The sequence below is a fragment of the Anolis carolinensis genome, chromosome 3, assembly GCF_035594765.1.
Source record: "Anolis carolinensis isolate JA03-04 chromosome 3, rAnoCar3.1.pri, whole genome shotgun sequence".
NCBI lineage: Eukaryota > Metazoa > Chordata > Lepidosauria > Squamata > Dactyloidae > Anolis > Anolis carolinensis.
Window position 1 is genome coordinate 108,124,852 of NC_085843.1, and position 23,325 is coordinate 108,148,176.

At 40.4% G+C, this 23,325-nt stretch overlaps 1 protein-coding gene across 1 annotated transcript; it reads right to left on the reverse strand.

Annotated features, from left to right (window-relative positions):
• Nucleotides 1-1,561: 1,561 nt before the first annotated feature.
• On the reverse strand, nt 1,562-23,308 carry asmt (acetylserotonin O-methyltransferase). Its single transcript, XM_003218807.4, has 8 exons — nt 18,881-23,308; nt 14,317-14,491; nt 12,456-12,585; nt 9,802-9,870; nt 8,693-8,811; nt 7,376-7,516; nt 4,443-4,565; nt 1,562-2,585 (listed from the first exon to the last, which is right to left on the reverse strand). Exons 1-8 carry the CDS (start codon nt 18,992-18,994, stop codon nt 2,374-2,376), a joined length of 1,083 nt encoding a protein of 360 aa, XP_003218855.2. The 5' UTR covers nt 18,995-23,308; the 3' UTR covers nt 1,562-2,373.
• Nucleotides 23,309-23,325: the final 17 nt, after the last annotated feature.

Consider the following 23,325-nt stretch of genomic DNA (forward strand, 5'->3'; position numbering starts at 1 on the left):
AATATTGCTGAATTTTCACACTTTTAGAAATCGCCTACTGTTCCTGTGTTAGAAATCTGCCCACAGTCTCATTTCATGCCAAGTGATGTGATGCACAAGCACAGTGTTGTCTAGCACTTTCCATTTGGATCAATACATGGGGTAAGTTTCCACATTCACAGTGCCTGTCAGTTGATGTGGAAGTTTGTTTCTTTCATTATAGGATTAGACTAGGAATATTTTGCTTTACATCAGGGCTTTTAGATAATTTGGATAGCAGCTCCAAGAATTCATTAATATTGGCCATGATGGCTAGTATTTCTGGGTATTGATGTTCAAAGTAGAATGCAGACTGATCCATACGCTAGGGAAAGGAAACATACAGTCTAATGCCTAAGAATCAAAATATCGCCTGCCAGATGTTCCTCCACCCTCTTAGAAATCTTAACCCCTTTCTAGCAATCTCCAACCACTTCTAGAGGGGAGGAAGTCTTGCTACAATGGATCAGAAATTGGAGTGGAAGGGGATAACCTGTCAATTTTTTTTACAAATCACTTTTTGTCTCTCTGATTTGAGGTAGCTAGAATGCCTTGTACTGCCGGCCAGTGCTGCAAAAACTGGCTGAGCGCTTGCCTGTGCTTCAGGTAACTCACGGTAGCTCTTGTTTGTTTCTCCCTATGTAGAGAAGGGGAAGTCTTCTTACTTCTTTCTGTGCTCTCCCATTCTCTTCCTTGCAGAACAGGAATGTCTTTCCACAGAATGAAAACATTCTCACCTAGGGTTCTCAATTAATGTCTTTCCACAGAATGAAAACATTCTCACCTAGGGTTCTCAATCAAAACATAATAAAGCTCCAACTGATGCTATAGTAAGAGTCCTAATGATGGGCAGGGTCAAGGCTGTACCCTCTGATGTCATTTGGCTTAGGGAGACTCTGGGGGAAGGAATGGGAGCCTTCCTGGTTCCTGGCTCACTCTTACTTCCCCACCCCATTAAATAACAATTCCTAACCAAATGTTTATACTACACACACACACACATTATTTCAGCTTGAAATCCTTCTGGGCCAAACAAATTCTGCATTGCCTTACCTTTGTGTGTATAAATGCTAGCACTCTAGCATCAAAGCCATGAAATATGAAAAATAATAACCCCTCTAGAAAACAGAATGTGTGTTTCATCCTAGATGCCGACATTCTAAACGCAATTTACAGGAAAACATGTCACCATAGAAGAAAGTTTTGCTGAGACCATTCCACTTGCAGATTAAATAGCCTGGTTACAGTTTGCTGGACTTCTGGAAAAAATAGTGGAAAAATAAGGTCTAGCATACAATGTTGAAAATGGGTACATGTTGGTCTGAGTTGAAGTGTAGCGCAACAGTGCCACCTAATGGGTGATATAACTGCCATGTGAAAGTGTCTTTGTTTTTAATTTCTGAGCAATCTGTTTATCAACTCTTTACACAATTTCATTTACAGTTCATTTCCCTCTGATATTACTGGAAACAATTATTCATTTTCTGCAATTATATGCATCTATACCGACCAAATCAGAGAAAGACTTCACTCACAAAATGGATTCTAGTCCACAAAAATACCTTTATTAGTTTTTTGGTTTTGCGACAACAGACTGATATGGTTGCTCTCTCAAAGTCTTTACACAAAGGCACATCAACTGGGACTCAGTCTTGTGCATTAAACATTTCTACTAATTAAACTAAGTCAGGATGTTAATTGATTTATATATTTATATCATCATCATCATCACTACATTGCCACTTGAAATCTCATTTCACAGTATTTTATTAGTGAACTGGGGTTTTTTTAATGGCGGAACTACCATACTCCATCATGCTTTTATATTGACTTGCTTCTCTTTGACATGCCTCTAGTATCAAAGAACCCAACATATCAAAATGCCTGCTCTAACTGTGTATTAGACCCCTTTCTTGGGCCTATGTAAGCAGCACTTCACCCAAGCAAGAATGCTTCCTGATGCCTAAAGGCCTTTGTGAGATTTGTATTTCTCTCATCATTGAATTGTTGTCATTGTTCCATGACCGATATCTCCACCATCAGTATTTTCTTAGCATTCCCTGATAACACAGTGTGCCTGACCTAAGCCATTGGCTTGGTTGATTACCTACAACTATGTACTATGTGGATTGTAAGGGAAATTTAAGCTAGAAATCTAGACAAAAAAGGGCCAAGCAGCACTCTGCTAAGGTAGACTATAATTAAACAAATTCATTCTGCAATATTTCATAGCTGTTAGATTGCTACTGATATGATAATTGCTAATCTAGTGAATTAGATGGAGGAGGGATCCCCGCTGGAACCATAGTCTGTTATTACTCACTTTACTTGCATTCTAAAGCAACGGGGGCTAAATTATTTCCTGCCTAAAATGGCATCATACAGCTTTCCTGTTCTCTTGATTTCAGTCTCCAGGAAACCTGCTGCTATGAGCAGTTTGGTGAACTCTGCTGCAGTCCTCTCTTTTCCTTCTGTCTGAACAAGCATGTTAAGAGAATAGAGTTGACTTTCCAATGGCCCGCTTTTGTCCTCATTCAGAAGTGTTTCAACAAGCAGGACTCCACCACCTAGTTGGGATATAAGATCATGAAGATTCACTGTAATGCACAGCTCAACCTGTCCCTTTTCTCCCAGCTGGCTTTGTAACATCAACGGATCAGTTTAGCACAAAGATAGCATTGTTCACATGGGAATAGTACTCATTTAGCACTACAGAGAGCAGGGCAACATGTGGCCTTCCCATTGGACTCATGTCTCGGTATCCTTTCTGTTCCCTAGGGGTTTATATAAGAGATGCAAGCCAACAATATCTAGACTATCTTAACTTGCCTCTTAGCAAGTGCCAAGAAATTAAATCATTGTGAGAATGTGGATCAGTGAGATGTGCTTTTAAAATGTTTTTTCTACAAACCAAGGCTCTGCTATTAAAGGCCCCATTTACATTGACCATTTAAAGTGGTTTCAAACGGGTACTGAAGAAAGTGGTTTTGCTATACAAGTGATTACATAGAAAATCCTGGAACCCATTTGATGCCCAGATGGTGATTACACAAATCACAGAGCCCTGATGCACATTAAGGGGTTTCTTCCACATGCTTTTGTGAGAATTTGTTGTCTGGTTGTCAGCAGTTTGGTGCTAACTTCGAACTTCATTAAATGATCAGTGTAGGTGGGGCTCAGGTGAAGCAACTCTGGATTGTTACCAATAGAGGACAATCCTAATCCTTTCCCTTAAACATTGTGGATTGTCATGCTATGGTGGCTAGAGAGAGATAGGACTTGGAGGTTCAGATCATTAGAATGCCAACAATTATTCCAGATTGTTATTATAAGTGAATAACAGAAAGATGGTCTAGACTGTGACACATGGGCAAAGGTGGAGGGGAGCAAGGAAGGATCTTCTCTTGACATAGTATATGTATGCTATCTAGAAATATTAGTTAAATCTGACCCAAAAAACCTAGGTTGACTTATCCACGTGTGCATCCATACCGTAATGATATCATACTGCAATGGCCATAGTGCAAATAAAATATATGTTGACCCCTTACTATGCCTTAACTCTTATCAATAAAGATACAATCTCTGAGTACAGTGATGAAAGGTGAGAGTTATGTCCATCCTGGGAAGACATAAAAGAAGCACTGACCTCTTCTATTGTCTCTGCTGTGCTACAGCTTCTGGCCTTTTTGAATACCTGGGGAAATGAAAGTGATAGTGGTGGTGGCCAAGGGTGACTGGAGTTTTCTGCTCTCTGTGGAATGTACCATAACTTATCCACGCTATCAAAATCCTTAATTTTGGCATCAAAACCTGCCATTGACTTACTGTATACCCGAAATCACCTTATACTACTGTATATCAATATATAAGTTAATTGTATTACAACAAAACATCAGTACATTCTTGAATTCTTGCATTCTTGAATGTATTCTTTCTCATTGCAAAAGCTCATCCCCATAACAAGTTCATTGCCATGTTCAAATGAGCAGTGCAAAAGTGCAAAACACTGGCTAGATTTCAGTTGAACCTATCTCTAAAGATGAAACGTGTAGAATTAGTGAATCACTGGCAGTGTCAGGTTACACCAAAGAAAGTCTGATGAGATGCAAGGGGGAAAGGTTCCCTTTCTACCTCTGAAAATAGATCTTTAGAAATGGTGTACACTGCCATTGATATATTTAATGCTTTTTATTAGAAATTGCGTAGGACACATCTTCTGCTACAGGTCACCTCAGCATTTCCCTTCATAAAACATTTAGTCAATAGAGTTTGGGTCCCAAGGAGTGCCAGTGAGAAATGGTTGTAACAGTCTTTAGAAAACATTGGGCCAATGAAGTAGTATCACAGAAATAATGGGACAATTTTTGACATGAAAGATGTGATACACAGGCAAGTCTTATGGGTCCCATATACTTACATACCAGGTTTGCATACTTTTTGCACTTTTGTAAGCAGCTGCACACATTTCTCATCTGCCCAGTCATGAAGGATCCTTGCTAAGATATACAGGTCAGCTTCTGGAATAGGATCTTTGAAAAAATCCCCTGTATTGAAAAATGAGGGAAAATAAATTCAACATACTGATTTCTGTTTAATCAGCCACGTTATATTATTCAAATATGAGCTATAGTGGGGGGAAATGACAAACTCAACAATTAATCTAAATCATTGCCATTTAAGAGAAGATCAAGTTGAAGAGTGTCAAGAAAATAATGCCACTGATGTAATAATAATCTAAAAAGATTTTCCTTTACTATGATTAGAACAATAGAGAATACAATGGACAACATACAAAAAGGTTAGTTTATGAGGATATGATTATATTTTACTCTTTAACGTCACAGATGACATATGAAAGCCTATAGAAGTGGATCATATATTTTTAAAACACACAACCACGGTAGAGGTATGCTTAAACTAAGCCAGGGGTCCCCGAACTATGGCCCGCGGGCCACATGCGGCCCCTGAAACCATTTATCCACTTCCCGCGGTGACTGCTACCTCCTCCTCCACTGAGGAAGGCTCATGCAGCATGAAGGAGAAGGAGGGAAAGGCGCCTTCCCTCCTTCCTCGCCCTGCGTGCACCTTTCCTGATGCTGCTGGGGAAGGGCAAAGGCAGGGGGAAAGTTGCACACCTTTCCTGCCTCCTCCCTCACCCAGTGCATGCCTTCTAATGCTTTGCTTGTGCTTTTAATCTCTGTATTTTAACTATTATTTAATTAATTTATTTATTATTCATTATTAAGGGGTGCTTTGCTTTGCTTTTGGTGCACAAAGGCAGAAGGGGGTTGGACTAAATGGCGCAAGAGGTCTCTTCCAACGCCCTTCATTAATTTTATTATGATTATGATGATTATTATGATTAACATTGAGGCTGGGTGGCCATCTGTTATAGGTGCTTTGCTCGTGCTTCTGGTGCACAAATGAAGAAGGAGGTTGGACTAAATGGCCCAAGGGGTCTCTTCCAACCCTCTTTATTATTATTGTTGTTATTATTATTATTATTCAGTGGCCAACTATAGTCTGGCCCTCCAATGGTCTGAGGGACAGTGAACGGTTACATGTTGTTTTTCTACATTGTCTTCAAACACATGGGTTGGAATTTTAGCATTGATTAAGGTACCCACAATTGCCTTAAAACGGTGACTTACACTATTACAAAAACTAGCTTGTTCATTGATCAGAATCATAGTGTTATAATTGTGTAGTGTGAAAGGACCTTAAAAACACTAGAGGATTACCACAAATTCTGGAATACTGAGTGCAAATCATTTTTGTAAAACTCCAGAGCAACAGCATGAGTTACCATATATACTCAAAGATAAGCCAAGTTTTTTTTTGAGCTGAAAAAGCCTTCCTCAGCTTACAATGGTGTCAAGGTCAAGCTGGCAGCAGAGCCTAGAGGCCATTGCTTGCAATAGATGATATATTTTTCTCTCTTATCAGTGTGTTTACAATTCCAAAGCCTCCCTCCCTCTTAACCAAGGGAATGTTTTGAAAAGGGAAAGGAGAGGGAGAGAGGCCTTGGAAGTCAGGAAGAAGAAAATACATATATCCATTAATCTTGTAAAAGCATTTTCCTCTGAAATATTTGTTAATCACTCCTACAGATATATAGGCATTTCCCCTTGCAAGCCTTTGCAATCCCTATGTACCTATATATCTGTACCTATCTATCTATATATGAATTTTCCCCTCATATGTTTGCAGGTCTTTGCAAATCTTATATACATATAGATATCTAGAGATTTCCATGTATCTGCATATCTGTATCTATATGTATACATTATTGTTATATATGAATTTTCCCCTCACATGTTTGCAAGTCTCTGCATATCCTATATAAATATAATTATCTATATATAGAGAGATGTCTAGATAGATAGATATGAATATAGATATATCGGGCTTGCAAACATTACAGAGTGGAAATGCACACACAAATATATATAGACGTGTCCAGATATGAATATAGATTTATCGGGCTTGCAAATATTTCAGGGGAAATGTGCACACACACACATATATAGAGACAGATGTCTAAATAGATATAAAATAGATATATGGGGCTTGCAAATATTGCAGGAGGGAAATGCATATATAGAGAGAGAGAGAGAGAGGGAGAGAGGGGGGGATTTACAAACGTTTCAGGAGAAATACATATGTGGAATTAGTATATATAATGATAGCTCTATATCTAGCTCTGTGTTATTTATATAGGCATTGAATGTTTGCCTGTTACTGTTGGAAGCTGGCCTAAGTCCCCATGGCGAGATAAGGCGGGATACAAATGAAGTTTTATTGTTGTTGTTGTTATTATTATTATTATTATTGTTATGTTATTGTTGATACCACATTGTTTTTGTTGACCCTCCTTTTCCACTTACAGAGATAGTTTACTGTTTTCTTTGAAATATGGTAAATATTCAAAAACATTTAACCTACTGATGCCTCAATATAATTTTATTGGCATCTATTTTTATTTTGAAATTTACCAGTAGCTGCTGCATTTCCCACCCTCAGCTTATACTTGAGTCAATAAGTTTTCCCAGATTTTTGTGGTAAAATTAGGTGCCTCGGATTATATTCGTGTCGGCTTATACTCGAGTATATATAGTACTTCTTGTTTCAGAATTTAAACTCTATTTTCTTTCTTTTTTAATCCATTTTAGCAGGTTGACATCTGGTTGGTCAAGTGTCCCTGGAATTCTATAGGTAACTCATGGTTTGCCCTGAGTCCCACTCCTGTCGAGGTAGAAAGATTGTAAAGAGGAAATCATGCTCTTTTCTCTCTCTGCTTCCAGCTTAAGTTGGAAGCATAGAAGAATAGGCTCCTTAAATTATTCATATTTACCTTCATGAAAAGTAATCCGCTGTTCCTCTGAAGATACAAAATGCTTTTTTGCTGTTTCCACCACTTTGGGGAGGTCAAAAATTGTGACTGAACAGTTTGGATACAATGAAATGCATTCATGGGCCAGAGCACCAGCACCTCCTTTTCAGAGAAAAAGTACAATTAATTTAGGCATAAAATCTGGTACAGCAGTAACTGCTCTTTGGGTGTGTGTGTGTCTGTGTGTGTGTGTGTGTGTGTGTGTGTGTGTGTGTGTGTGAGAGAGAGAGAGAGAGAGAGAGAGAGAGAGAGAGAGAGAGAGAGAGAGAGAGAGAGAGAGAGAGTCCTCATCATGCGGAAGACAAAATGCAAACTTCATGACAGGTATTTTGGGTTTTATATCACACCTAGTTTTAAAATGTGTGTTCTCAAAAGTGGTTTGCAAAATGAAAAGAAGCCTCAGCTTTGAACAGAATGGCTTGGAGGTCTCCCATTCATAAAGTTGGTAAAAACTCAAGCCAACTTGATGGCAATGAACAAAGTCGCTAAGTTTTGTTTCACCTGCAGTATTGTGTAACAGAAACATTTGTGCATTGCATTTCAAAAAATTAAAGTTGATGGCATATCTTTGGCTACTGCGAGGGCCAAAGTGAGTTATTCAAACAACAGAATGGGTATGGGGAAGGGCACTGACAGTACAACAGGATGTGGGCTGGTATTTGCCTTACTGGATCATATAGTGACACCAGAAATGAGTTGAAGTCACACAACAACAATTAAAAACAGCATAGGGCTAAAGAAAATTTGATCATCTAGTTCAGTGGTTCCCAACCTGTGGGTCCCTAGGTGTTTTGGCCTACAGCTCCCAGAAATCCTAACAGTTTATAAACTGACTGGGATTTCTGGGAGTTGTAGGCCAAAACACCTGGGGATGCCAGGTTGAGAACCACTGGTTTAGAGAGCATCTTGATATTTACTATATACCAGTAAAATTTTTGTATCCCACCTTGAGCTGCAAGGAGAGGTTGGTAAAAAAAATTACAGCAGCAGCAGCAGAACTATCATAACAGGACTGGGAAGAAGCTTGACAGACCTGGCTATATTACCAAGCACTCTCATTGTGCTATAGCAGTACAGAGATTGCAACTGAGAAATTAAAGACAATTAGTCAATAGAATCAGTCTCTCCCCCCCCCCCCCATTTCAGTTGCTTCAGTTCATTAAACCAATTATGTGTCTAAAGACACATTTTGCTCCATGCATGACAGTTTTGAGCTAAGCATTTTGACATCTCCATAGCTGAATAAGCCAGACAGTTGAAAATCTTTGAGGAGCTTACCTCCGAGGTCATAAATCACAGTGAATGGAGAAAGATTAAATGCAGCTAGCACATCTCTGCCGCATATGCTCCAAGTTGCATTCAGTCCATACATGAATTTTATCATTTCTTCCTCTGACCTACAGATTTGAAATTGCATCAGCAATTGGTATTGTAGTATGTGGACTAACCTTATGTGACATACATGAATTCACAGATTAAATACCATCATCTTAATTAAAAGGGCTGGCTATGCTTCAATATCTGCAGACTGACACATTCATTTAAAAAAGAGGGGAAGATCTGTAATTCAGTGGATTTGTTGTCCCTCATGCATGAATGAGTCATCCTTGGGATCCTCATTCCTCATGTTCAATCGTGCATCCAAGCCCTGGGGATATTGCTGAATTGCTGCATGAGGAATTAATTAATTTCATGTTAAACGCAGGATTCTGAATATTGTAATCCAGCAGGGTGCATTATAATGTTTTACATATTACATAATCATATTGGATCTTAACTGCTACTTAGCTGGTATCAGAAAAGAGCCAACTTTGAGAAAAAATGATGGCCTAGATTAAGAATTGGCAGATGTCAGAGGCTAGTGAGATGCATTAGTACCTCGAAAGTATTAGAAAGGCCATATTTCTGCCACACACCTCTGACCCTAAAGGCTCTCTAGGAAAACGTTTTACAACACAGATTGACTAGGCATTCAATTTTCGTTCACTTCTTGCTTTAAGAAAAAATATTTTGACACCTAAAATGACCTGGAAGTAACATGGTGAAAATGCTTCCCGGACTCCTGCAAGCCATTTGGTGGAATTATTGACCTCAGGGGGCAGCGGGCTCTGGAGGCCACAAATTGCTCCTGGGGGCTGTGTATGGACCATGGGCCACACTTTGCCTGAGACTAGCTTAAATTATAACTACCAACCAGAGTAGACCCATTGCATGAAAGAGATTTACATAAGTACTGATTCAACATTCAATCGATTGAGGTCTACTCTAGGTGGAATATCAATACAATTAATATTCGGTGCTATGAGGGAGACACAGGGATTTATACAAATATATCAACAAAGACCAGCGATACACTTTCATATAAAGTTATTGCATGGCAAACTTACCTGTAAAGAGCCTCAAATACATCTTTTGATGGAATGCCAAATGCTCTCTCATATTGGTTTTTCCCTTCCCTTAAGAAACAAAAAGAAAAGGGCACAATTTATCTGACAGGCTAACTTTAAGTGCCTTTTATTTTATGTAACATGCCTCCTACGTAACACACACTTCAGAACAAGTTTGACATTGGAGACATGGCAGAGAATGCTTATATTATGGTTGTTTGTGTCAGAAGAACTTTCACTCATAGACAGAAGACAGCAGGAGAAAAGATATAGAAAGTAAGATGCCAAAATTGATAGCAGGAGGTTCCATCATGCCCTACCCAATGATGTGAACAAGCTAAGATGGAACAAAACACACTGGTATCTAGTGGCTTCTACGTCCATGGAGCATAAGTCTACTCTGTTACTTCAGGCTTTAAAACAATGCATTTAAGTAATGCATTTCTATACCAAGACTGGACCCAAAGCTACCCAAAATGAGGACCTAATCCTGAAAAATAAATTGCTGTTATTTTTGTTATTATTCATTTATATCCTGCCTTTCTCCCAATGAGACTCAGGGTGGCTTAAAACAGCATCAAAATTTTGTAAAAGCTTGATGGCATGAAAAATGTTTCTGTCTCCCGCCAGAAGGAAAGTAAAGAAGGGTCCATTCTAGCTCTCTATCGAGGAAATCCATAGTCTGGGAGAAGCCACTGAGAAAAGTCCCCAAAACAAGAGAGCTTGAGAAACTGGTGGGACTAGGAAATGCCTTTCCAGATAAACTTAGACCTCGTACAGGGAGATATGGTTCTTCAAACTTGGCCTCAAACCATATAGGATATTATGGATCAACATCAGTAATATGAATTGCATCTGAAAATTTACTGGCGGCTAATGGAACTATTGTAATAAGGAAGTTATTTGCTCCAAAAATCAAGACCAGATTAACATCATGGCTTCAACTCTTTAGACCAATTGAAGTTTCTGAACATTTTTCAAAGGCAGACCTACACAGAGTGCATTAAAGTATCCTAATGGCCAGATGCAACTTCTCCAGGAATTAGTGCAGTTGGCATACTTTCACTGTGCAAAAGGATTGCTGGTCAGTAATGGGCCTTCAATCCAGGAGTACCCTTAAACTACATACCTGTATTTTCAAGAGGAGTGTAACGCCATCCAACACAGGCTGATTCTCTATTCGCAGATCTGTCTTTAAATTGATCAGGAATACCTCTATCTTGTCTGGATTAAACTTCAATTTCTTTGTCCCCATTACAGTTGCTAGGCACTGGATTACCACAAGAACAGCTTCCTTGTAGTTAAGTGGAAAGGACTAGCAGAGCTGAGTATCATCAGTATATTGGTGACACCCAAACCCAAAACTACGGACAACCTTCCCCAGTGGTTTTGTGTAGATGCTAAATAGCATAGGAGATAAAACCAAACCCTGAGGGACTTCACGGACCAGTAACCAAGGAATCAATCAATTTCCCCCCAGCACCAAACTCTGAAAGTTTTCCACCAGGAAAGAATAGAGCCACTGATGAAAAATAGTTCCTAGACCCATTCCAGAGAAGCGACTCAGACGGATACCATGGTCAATGGTATAGAAAGCCATTGAGATGTCCAACAGAACAAACAGGGCACACTCCCCTTATCCAGTTCCCTCCATATATCATCAGCCATGGTAACCAAATCTGTATCTGTCCCATAACCTGGTCTGAAACTCTACTTTATAATCTCAAAAACATCAGTATGTTGAATATAAGCTGTACTCTTTTACAGTTCCATAGTCTTTCATAAAAATGATATTATATAAGTGTCAATTTTCCATTTTCCTCTTCTCTGCCTTCACTGTGTACTTCATGTCTTCCCACATTTCTTATTTATTACTTCTTCTGGACCAAACCTGCTTTCTTTTAAAAGATTAGCCTTAATTCCTGCCCCCACTCCAGGTAAATGCAATATTTGTTTCTATATCCATAAACATATATAAAATATCAGTAGCATATTTCTTCTTCATTTCATTTGAGATGGTAAAGAAGAATTTTATGATCATGATGCTGATCATAACAACAGGAGGCTAAGCAGAGAACCATATGGTGGTTCCCATTAGCAGAAAAATCTCATTTCCGTCCTTTCCCCCCCTTCCACACAGACAAGAGCATCATTTGATATCGCAACGCCTACATGCCAGCTGCTCATTGTCAGGTATCCCCCAGAGAACTATATCCACAAATAGTGTTATTATGACTAAGTGTTCCCTAGGTGTTTCCTCACACCTGTAATAGGCTTGTCCTCAGAGGTATTGCAATTTCAGCATTTGGTATTTAGAATGAAACAAAAACATAAGAGTATAACTGTAGTAACTCTGAAGCAGTCCCAGAGCTTAGAAACATTTTTAAAATAGTTTCCAGAATCCCCAGACCTCACACTCAGGGGGATTCTCAGAGCTTTAATTTAAAAAGTAACTTTCCCCCTCCATGAATTCTCCTTTATCAGCAATGAACACTTCAGTTACTGTTTGTTTACAATTACCAATAGACCCAGTTATTTTCCCCAATTGCCTTGAAAACAAATCCATGAAAAGAGGATAGAATGGGTTCCATGAAAGGAGTTTGGCAGACACACTTGTTCTTCTGAAACATAAGCTCAGTTCTTATCCATCTCACCTTATAGCATCTGTCAGATAGTGCCAGCACAGATAGATGGTTTTGGAGTAGTACATCAAATTATGATACTGGGATTTTGGACCTGATTTGGTGAGGTAGAGATTTGATATTTCAGTGTTTCCATAAAAAGCTAAAAAGAAAAAAAGAGAAATCAAAATATTACACCATGATGACAGCCCCTGTTACCCACAAAGAATAGATTTAGGACCTCATCATACAAGTCATTTGCCCCAGTTTTCACCCCAGTTGAGCCATGGAGTCCCACGCTGCTTATCAAATGACACAGGCTCACTTCCAGTAAGGCTCTCTAGCTAAACTGGGGTACAAGCATCCGACAACACTGCACCGGGAACATGGCAGGCTTCCTGTGTTCCATTGCAAACCATGGGGCCAGCGCAGGGGGAGGCTGGTGAATCACCCCACGAGACAAGTCAATGTGATGAAGTCCTTAGACAGGTCCTTTGCCTACCTCAAGACAATTTTTGATAATATCCTCCTGACAGAGATCTGTGCTGAGCCCATTCATACCAAATCCAGTTTCAGAACACCTATTCAGCTGTCAATCCTACCAAATTACTAGTTAAGATTGACTTTTTATCATTTCTGGTTACCTTTCTTTCTAGGACATTTTCTGGACACATACCAAACTTATGAAAAATGCTGGCCTTCACTGAATCCACATTCTCCACCTATGTAAATTTTATACACTTCCATTATGTTCTTCCCTGTGCTTTTTAGTCATTTGGATTGTTCCTTTCTCTATTCTGCAATATTATTTTTGAAATTTGGTGTCCATTACTCAGTAACCTAAGTGTGGCCACATAAAAAAACGTGTACAAAAATAGTTTTTTCCCAACCCTAACCCTTCTTAATGTCCCTTGAATAAGGAATTTATCTTTTTCATAGCAGTAACATATGAGATCAAAATTTTCATTGAGTCAACTATTCCAAACTCAAGAATTCCTTTCCTTGTGAAGTCACCACCAGATGAAAGCCCATCAGGACACATTTGAATTAAGATGAACATTGTACATTAGGGGTGAGCAATGTGATCTGTGCCCATATTGTGTTATACCCAGGTCTGCCCGTAGAAAAGAAACATGGTTAAAAAAATTCCAATCAAAAATGGCAGGAAGCCCATTCCTATTCTATTTCTTTTTAAAAAAGGGAATGGAGTAGATCAGAGGACTTTTATGCCTGCTTTACAAACACGACTGCTTTTCCTGGAGGCCCTCAGAATTATTTTTCTTTTTACCACAAATAAATAAATAAATAAAATGCCTCAGCATGAGGATTTAGCATATTTCCCAACTGCTCTGATTTGGTTAATCCTCTGTTGTCCCACTATTTAGCTACTTTTAAAATGTACCAGTTGTCTTCCTTCTTCCACTTTATCAGTTTGTCCTCAGCTTACTCTTGACTGCTGCAAACAAAATTCAAAGTGCAAAACTAATTAGCATTCAATTAACTAAACATAGGAAAGAAGAGGAATGGTAGTAGAATCTGTCTCTTCCCTGTAAGCTCAGGCAAATGGAAACTGCTGCAGATTTTCCTAACCTGTGTGTTTTTTTGCTATCTTGCCCACACTGTGATGCTGCTTGACCAAACAAGTCACACTTTTCACCCACGTTCTAGGAGCTCTTCTACACAGCCATATAACTCAGAATATCAAGGCAGAAATTCCCACATTATCTGAGTGTGGACTCAGGTACCCAGTTCAAAGAAGATATTGTGGGGTTTTCTGCCTTGATATTCTGGGATACAGGGCTGTGTGGAAGGGCCCTAGGACAATTTGCAACATTTTGATCTAGCACAACCTAGTGAATATAGAGTCCTGATGTGGAACAGTTGATCATATTACCTCCTTCCTGTTTCATGTCTACTCTCAGAAGCTTCAATCCAACACAAGCATCCAAAAGCCTTTCCATTCCACGAATGCTGCTGCCTAGCCGCTCTGCAATGGTCTTTGTCGACAGTATCTCCTTTGACTCTCTCAGGAGATCAAAGATTCCCAACTCACAGGCAGTGAACATCACCTAAAGGCAAAGATAGGAACCAGAATTAAAGATGCTAACCAGGAGCCCTTCCAGACAGCTCTATATCCCAAAATATCAAGGCAGAAAATCCCACAATATCTGCTTTGAACTAGGTTATCTGAGTCCACACTCAGATAATGTTGGATTTTCTGCCTTGATATTCTGGGATATAGGGCTGTTTGGAAGGGCCCCAGATGGGAGCACACAGTCTTGTGTGATATATGTCCACTGGAAAGGCAGACAATGGAACCAGTGCTTACAGAACTGTGATTAAGCTTTACTGTAGCAAAGAGTGTTGCTGGTACATGTTGAGTATATTCCTTAACCAAATGCTTGAGACCAAAAGTGTTTTTGATTTCTTAATATTTTTATTTCTTTTGGAAAACTTGTACAGTAGAGTCTCACTAATCCAAGCTAAACGGGCCGGCAGAAGCTTGGATAAGCGAATATCATGGATTATAAGGACTGATCAAGGAAAAGCCTATTAAACATCAAATTAGGTTATGATTTTACAAATTAAGCACCAAAACTTCATGTTATACAACAAATTTGACAGAAAAAGTAGTTCAATACACAGTAAGGTTATGTTGTAATCAGGGCCGGCCCCACTATTGAGGCACCTGACGCCGCCGCCTCGGGCGCAGGCCCGGGGGGGCGCCGTCAGGCTGGGCGGGAGGCGGGGCACCGCCCTGACGGTGCCCCGCCTCCCGCCCAGTGCGCCCTGGCCCGTCTGGCCTTTTCTAGCAGGCCAGACTTCAGCGGAGGTCCCTGCAGGCCGCAATCGCGGCCTGGAGGGACCTCCGCTGCAGTCTGGCCTGCTAGAAAAGGCCAGACGGGCGAGCGGGAGTAGCGTGGGAGGCGGAGCCAGCTCTGACGCCGCCCCCCCCCCCCCCGCCCAGCGTGCCTTGGCCCTGCCTCCCACGCAGCGTGGGAGGCGGGGCCAGGGCACGCTGGGCGGGGGGGGGAGCGGCGTCAGAGCTGGCCCCGCCTCCCACGCTACTCCCGCTCGCCCGTCTGGCCTTTTCTAGCAGGCCAGACTGCAGCGGAGGTCCCTCCAGGCCGCGATTGCGGCCTGGAGGGACCTCCGCTGAAGTCTGGCCTGCTAGAAAAGACCAGACGGGCGAGCAGGAGTAGTGTGGGAGGCGGGGCCAGCTCTGGCCCCGCCCCCCCGCCCAGCGTGCCCTGGCCCCGCCTCCCACGTTGCGTGGGAGGCAGGGCCAAGGCACGCTGGGTGGGGGGGGGGAGCGGCGTCAGAGCTGGCTCCGCCTCCCACGCTACTCCCGCTCGCCCGTCTGGCCTTTTCTAGCAGGCCAGACTTCAGCGGAGGTCCCTGCAGGCCGCAATCGCGGCCTGCAGGGACCTCCGCTGAAGTCTGGCCTGCTAGAAAAGGCCAGACGGGCGAGCGGGAGTAGCGTGGGAGGCGGGGCCAGCTCTGGCCCCGCCCCCCCGCCCAGCGTGCCCTGGCCCCGCCTCCCACGTTGCGTGGGAGGCAGGGCCAAGGCACGCTGGGCGGGGGGGGAGTGGCGTCAGAGCTGGCTCCGCCTCCCACGCTACTCCCGCTCGCCCGTCTGGCCTTTTCTAGCAGGCCAGACTGCAGCGAAGGTCCCTCCAGGCCGCGATTGCGGCCTGGAGGGACGTCCGCTGCAGTCTGGCCTGTTAGAAAAGGCCAGACGGGCAAGCGGGAGTAGCGTGGGAGGCGGGGCCAACTCTGGCGCCGCCCCCCCCACCCAGCGTGCCCTGGCCCCGCCTCCCACGCTGCGTGGGAGGCGGGGCCAGGGCACGCTGGGTGGGGGGCGGGGCCAACTCTGGCCCCGCCTCCCTCACTATTCGCCCTGGCCCCGCCTCCCACGCTGCGTGGGAGGCGGGGCCAGGGCACGCTGGGCGGGGCCAGGGCGCGGGAGGCGGGGCCGGTGGCGGGGGCGCTTTTCAGCACCCCCGCTTCACATCAAAAAATATCTCCGGCCGGCCCTGGTTGTAATTACTGTATTTATGAATTTAGCACCAAAATATCACGATATATTGGAAACATTGACTACAAAAATGGCTTGGATTATCCAGAGGCTTGGATAAGTGAGGCTTGGATTAGTGAGACTCTACTGTATTTGCATATACCTACATAACGGCACTCCATGCAGTCATGCTGGCCACATGACCTTGGAGGTGTCTACAGACAATGCCGGCTCTTTGGCTTAGAAATGGAGATGAGCACCAACCCCCAAAATTGGACATGACTAGATTTAATGTCAGGGGAAAACCTTTACCTTTTACATATGAGATATCTTGGAGATGAATCCAAGTATAAACATTATATTCATTGATGTTACAGATACACCTGGTTATACACAACATCTTTGATAATTGTGTGCATGAAACAAAGTTTGCGTACCCTCAGAAAACAAAAGTGTCACTCTCTCAGGCCAAAGTTTTTTCAGCATTCTGGATTTCGGCATTCCAGAGAAGAGATGTTCACACTGTATATGATGGTTTAATGTGAAAATCTACATCTCTCTTGCAAACGTTTGGTCTTGCTCAAAAAAACTCAAACTCCTTAGTATGTTAAAATCACAACTGCAAGCATGATGTCCTCATGATGCTTTCTGAAATAGATACCTCACCCATCACTGCTCCAGATACTGATAGATTACAGTAATTTCTTAATGTTTATTGATATATGAACTCTGGTTTTAATACATTTAATTAAAAGGTTCACTTCAGTTCGCAATTACTGGAATTTTTGGAAAGGTTAGATGTGATAGCAAGCTATATAAGCTTCAGTGGAGATACCTATCAATTTCATTTTTTGGCATTTGTATTCCTCTTGTATACTAGATAGATGTAACAGTATGCCATTTTACGAAGTACTGTCACATTTAAAATATTTAAGAAGAGATTGATCAAGTTATTTATTAGTTTTCTACTATGTTGATATTTAAAGAAGTAACATAATGTGCAATTCAAGTGTTGTATTAATACTCCAGCAGACCAGGATTTGAATTCCTGCTCAGTCTTGGAAATGCACTGGATCACCTTGGGCAAGTCACACTCTCTCACCCTGAGAAGAAGGCAATGGTAAAAATCAGCTGTTAAGAAATCTTGATAGGAAAATCCTATAAAAGGATGATGATAAACCACAGTCAATTTGAAGGGACATAGGAGCCACAATATTTGAATTTAGGAGGTTTCTCAGAGCTGGGAAAAATTATAATTGTTTGATCAGAAATTCCTGAATCTTCTGAACAAAATAACTAGCTGGAGGGATTCTGGGTGCTGGAATTTAAAAAACAAAACAAAACAAAAACCAAGATTTCCAAGTTCTGGACATTCCTGGCTTTCAAGTGAGATTCTAACATTTTTGTATTTTTCTACTGACTGGATATATATTTTAAGGTGCCACATATAGGTGCGTTTTATTTCATACCAGTGAAGAATAATTTCATGTATATGAATCAGATCTTTTTTTATGCATTCCTGAAATACTGTAAAGGTGTAAGAGTTCTGTAGCACCTTTGAGACTAGAGAAAAATACATTTCTAGCATGAGTTTTCATAGACTGTAGTTCACTTCATCACATAGAATGAATTATCTGTAGATACAGATGTTATTGCTGTTGTGTGCCTTCAAATTTTGACTAAGGCAACCTATCGCGGAGTTTTCTGAGTCTAAAAGTGTGTGGCTTGCCCAAGCATATATACCAACAGAGATATACTGGAAGGGAGTCATCCTGGTACAGTGGTTGAGCATTGCACTATGACTCTGGAGACCAGGATAGTAGGATTTGAATCTCTGCTCAGCCATGAAATTTGCTGGATGACCATGGGAAAGCCACTCTCTTTCAGCCTCAGAATAAGGCAATGACAACTCTATTCTGGACAAATATTGCAAAGAAAATCCTGTGATAGGTTTGTCTTACGGTCACTGTAAGTTGGAAACAACATAAAGACACACAATAACAACAGAACACCAATATTCTAGAAAGGTAAAGGGCTACTGCTAAACTGGAGACAGTAACAAAACCATTTCAAAGGCATACGCTGCTGAACACTTATGGAATCTTATACTACGTTTAAGCAAAATGCTAGAAACTCCCAAAAATTTGAATTTAAAATTTAAACATGTTTCTTGCCTATAAGGTTTTTAATTTTGGATTTTGTTTGAGTTAATAGGGATCTTGAACCAGCAGAGATTTTGGATTTCCTAAGGCATGGGCTTAAATTATGTTGATAATGCTCTTAAATCTAACAATATCCATTGCAACACTTGCTGCCTACATGTTTTTCTATTCATATTAAAGCCATTTCAAAAGGCAGGTTAAAAGGTTCTCCGTTTGCCAATAATATATAAAGTTTCAACAGAGTAACACAGCCATAATAAAATAAGGTATTACATTACCTTTGATATTAAAAATCCATTCTGGTACTGAATTAGGATCTGCAGATATTCAAGGTCTTCCGTGGAGTTCATTTTTCTGCAGCGATCTGTGAAAAATCCTCTTTCCCTCTTCATTTAAATAAGCCTCTTTTGCTTGCGGGCATAGATCATTCTGCGTAGTCCAATTTAACTAGACTAATGCCATTTCAAACACATGTTTTGTTTTCTAACACATGTGCTGATACAGACCCTCTTTACTACAAAAACATGCTGCCATAAGTTCACAGATGGAAATGGACTGCTTGGATGGCATAGGTTAGAAGAAAGGATGACAGAATTATTATATATACATATTGGGTTAGATTTAGAGTTAGTCATGTGTTGGAAGGGCCTTGCCATGGAAATGGGCAACTCAGTCAAGTATGAGCCTCACTGGTTTGGACAGTGGCAGCTGGTGGCTCCCCCACTGCAGGGGCAGTGAGTCCCTGGTTTGCATTCACTCTCCCAGCAGCTGCTCTTGAGTTGAAAAAAAGCCCCCACCCCCCAAGTGTCAAACCTCCAAGAACAGGAGGCCAACAATGTCAGAGCACAATGTCAGAGCTACTCTTCACGAGTAATGCACAGATATCTACATCAACACAAAGCAGCAATGTATGTACATATGCAACTCTTTATAATTCCTCAAAAAAGATGTCACTCAATTATAATTCCTTCAGTTCTTAAATTGAGTTTACTTAGAAGTAAATGTCTTTAAACTGTGTAACAAAAAGTAAATTTTGTACTTTAGAAGCATCTATAGAAACAGTTCATATCAAATTATAATATTCCAATAAAGGGATATAATGTTCCAACAAAACAATGAGTTTGTAGTCTCTTAGTAACAGCCATAAAGAAAGGCATTAGAGAGACAAATGTGTCTGTGATAATCATGGAGCTGTATTTTGGTCATAAGTTTGTATCTAGCCATAGCTTAGGAATGAGTCAAAATGTTATATGCAGATCCAAAACAACAGCTTCTGTGTAGAGGTGCTTCATGCAGATCACAACTCTAAGCACAAGCATGACAAGTTCTCCTTAGTTGTTCCCCTTGTTTCGCTTCAACTTCTTCAGGTATTTGGACTTTCTCTATATTGTTGTACTTCAAAAGTAGACAACTCCCAAAATAATTTCTGTTGGTAACCTTGGCTCTGTATTTGTGGAGTTCTATTACAAGCCAACAGAAATTACTGAAGTAGTAAATAGGTTTGCTTTGTGAGGTTAGTGTAGCCTTACAAACAAACCTATTAGTCTACTGATTCCTGATTATGACACTGTGGTTAAGCTACTGTACTATGATTTTTTTCATTTTGAATTTGCTGTTGCTTTCAATCTTTTAAGATGCCATGGGCAATTCACACTTTGTCTTAGTTTCACTTTCCAGAAAAATAATGGGGAGCAGAGGGATAATAATAGTGAGTCAACCTATAGGGCTGTTGTAAGGACAACATGCATGGTTGAACACTGGAAATCATTATATACATTTTAACCCTATTTATTACTCACATAAGTTTTTAGCTGTTGTAGGTAGAACAAGAGTATGGAACTACTCTTGTTGAACTATGCCTCCAAAGACCAGGCTTCAATTTCTGGCTCAGCAATGGAAACCCACTTTGTGGTCTTGGGCATACCACACACATCTCAGCACCAGAAAACCTTGTGATAGATTTGCCTTAGAGTCACCATAAATCAGAGATGACTTCAAGGCAAACAATAGGGGAACACATAGCTGGCACAATCCATATAATCTCCTATGCTCTTTTACTGTCTTCTAGGTGGCTGGACTTAAGTTGCCTTTGCCATTGCCTCTGACGTCACTGAAATTTAGCTGAAGTGCTGCAAAAATGTGTAACTCCCCTTTAAAAACATACTTTTCACTTTAAATACAGTCACATTTCTTTTTCTATTTTCAACTCTTTAAAGCACAAATTCCAAGAGTGTGACTCCACTTCTAAATGAGACACATGGAAAAACTACTTCACATTGAAATAAAACATGGAAGTTTAAAAATGATATTAAGGATTTTTAAACTGCTGCACTTCTCAAAGTGAAAAAAAACTGGCAAGGGATGGCACAGTCATGGGTGGGTTCCCTGGGAAGACTGCTTCCTGGACAGCAAAAAATTGTCCACAAATATGTAGGGCTCATGATTTTCAGTGAAAAGGGGAATACTGCTGTGATTTTAAATACAGGTCTATAAATCTAATATCCTTTTGTTGAATAAACCAGATTCCATGTTACCTTTTGGTTTCAGCTAAATAGTATGTGTCTCTGGAAGAGAACTGAGGTAATCAGCTCAAAAGATTTACTTAAGTCATATATCTGAAAAGGATTGAACACACAACAAACTGTGTTATGCTATTGATGATTACTGTGTAACCTCTTATTAAAACACGAAGAGGATAAAACTGGGATTACTTTCACTGGCCAAGAGTTTTAAGATGCTCAAATCTAATACCCAAAAGTGCTTATTACCAATATCTGTTCCTTGGTTTTGTTTTTGCTTTAAAGAAAGCGTTTCATTCTAACTTAGAACAGAAAACAGTTGCTTGGCATAACAGTACATTCATATAAATGTGTTAAGTCAGTATTTTCAATCAGGCTGCAGAACAAAAGGGAGATTAAGAAACAGAGTTCGGTTGGATTTCTTCTAGCTACTCTGGATTCAACTGCAATTTTATTCATGAATGAGTAACAACTAATATTCAACAGTACTGCACCTGGTACTAGCAATTATTTTGGGAAGCCAAAATCAAATTGCTAGCGCCAACCACAACAAACTGAACTGACAAAGCCTTAAAAACTTGTTTTTTTCAAGCTACCTTTGACTGAGGTGAACAGTTGATTGAGTCCCAACCTGTTCCTATAGCACAGTCTTTTGTTCCTTATCACGGATGGCCATGATTAGCTCTCCTAATTCGCTGCACGATTGAAATTACCTCTCCACCAAGACTATGGACTGAAGTGCCATGTTATCGCCTCTTTTAATAGCCATGTTTTTACTCTGTTGAAGCTGTGCTATTGATCTGTGTTATGTATTTTATATTGTTGTATTTTATACTATTGTGATTGTTATGTATTTTATATTGTTGTATTTTATATTGTGTATTTTATTGTATGTTGTTGGGCTTGGCCCCATGTGAGCCGCCCCGAGTCCCTTTGGGGAGATGGGGTGGGATATAAAAATAAAGTTATTATATTATTATTATTAATTTACTTAAAAGTTTGATCATCATTCAACATGCAGTGAGCCTATAATATATGGGACTTGTTTGTGGATAAATTGCTGGAATTTGTCATATGATCGTTGGTATCTTATCAGAGATTGGAACAGGGTAGGATCTTCTGAAAAGGGTAGAATTTCAGGTAAATAATGCAGACATCTCAAGGCGAATCCATTAGATCTACATGTTGCCTCACCATTCAACATTGACTGACTGGGTCTACTCTAGTTGGGACTAATATGGATATAAAAGATCAGAATTTAGGTATGCCCTCAAATGCCAGTTGCTAGGAAGCAGGAGGTTAACGCAGCATTAATATATCACTTGTGATACATATCTGGTTGGCTATCGTGGGAACAAGATCTTGGACCAAAAAGATCTTGGTTTGATCCAGACTGGCTCCTAACTATGACACTGCACCTCTTCCCTCTGGGCCTCTGATAAAGTTTCTTACCATTTATTCCACCCATCAGAGTGGTGAATACTTTGTATGAAACATCAGTGATCAGTTAGAAAACTATGTCCTTGTAAAGAACAGTCAAATAAATATTTTGAAGCTATGATGGTTACCTTGAAAGTTTAAAATTTGCTTCATAAGAAAAATGAATGTTACCTTTTTCAGGAAGCTGAACTGTGGATGTTAATGTGCTGTACAAGTACTTCATGCCATTTTATTCTCAAAGCCATCATGTGAAGTAAGTGTGACTAAACCAAGTTAACTGGTTGAGCTTCATAGAACATTAAGTCACACCCATTTTTCAAAGAACCCGTTCTTTGTGAGTACATCTAATTCGAATCTATAGTATATTTGGTGAAAACTACTGATAAATACATCATGACTGGCACAAATCCCACTGATACCGAGGTACTCGAGGTACTTTAGCTTTGAATCCTGGCATATAGCTACCACATTAAGATTCCTCACAATGTAAAAACTCACAAAAATTATAGCATTGCTTATATAATATCCTTCATGTGGCCTTCCTATTTTGTAGGCCAAAGTCTGCTTCACAGACACACTTGCGTTAAACTTAAAAGATGACAAGAAGTGTTAAAGATAATATAGAACAAAAAGAACTGTTTTGAAACAAAAACAAATCTGGAGCTGTTTGTCTACGATCAGGTTTGGCTTCCATGAAAAGTTGTTTGTAAAGGCAAAAATAATAAAGTTTCTTCATCAAGATATGAAAGATTAAACCTCTGAGA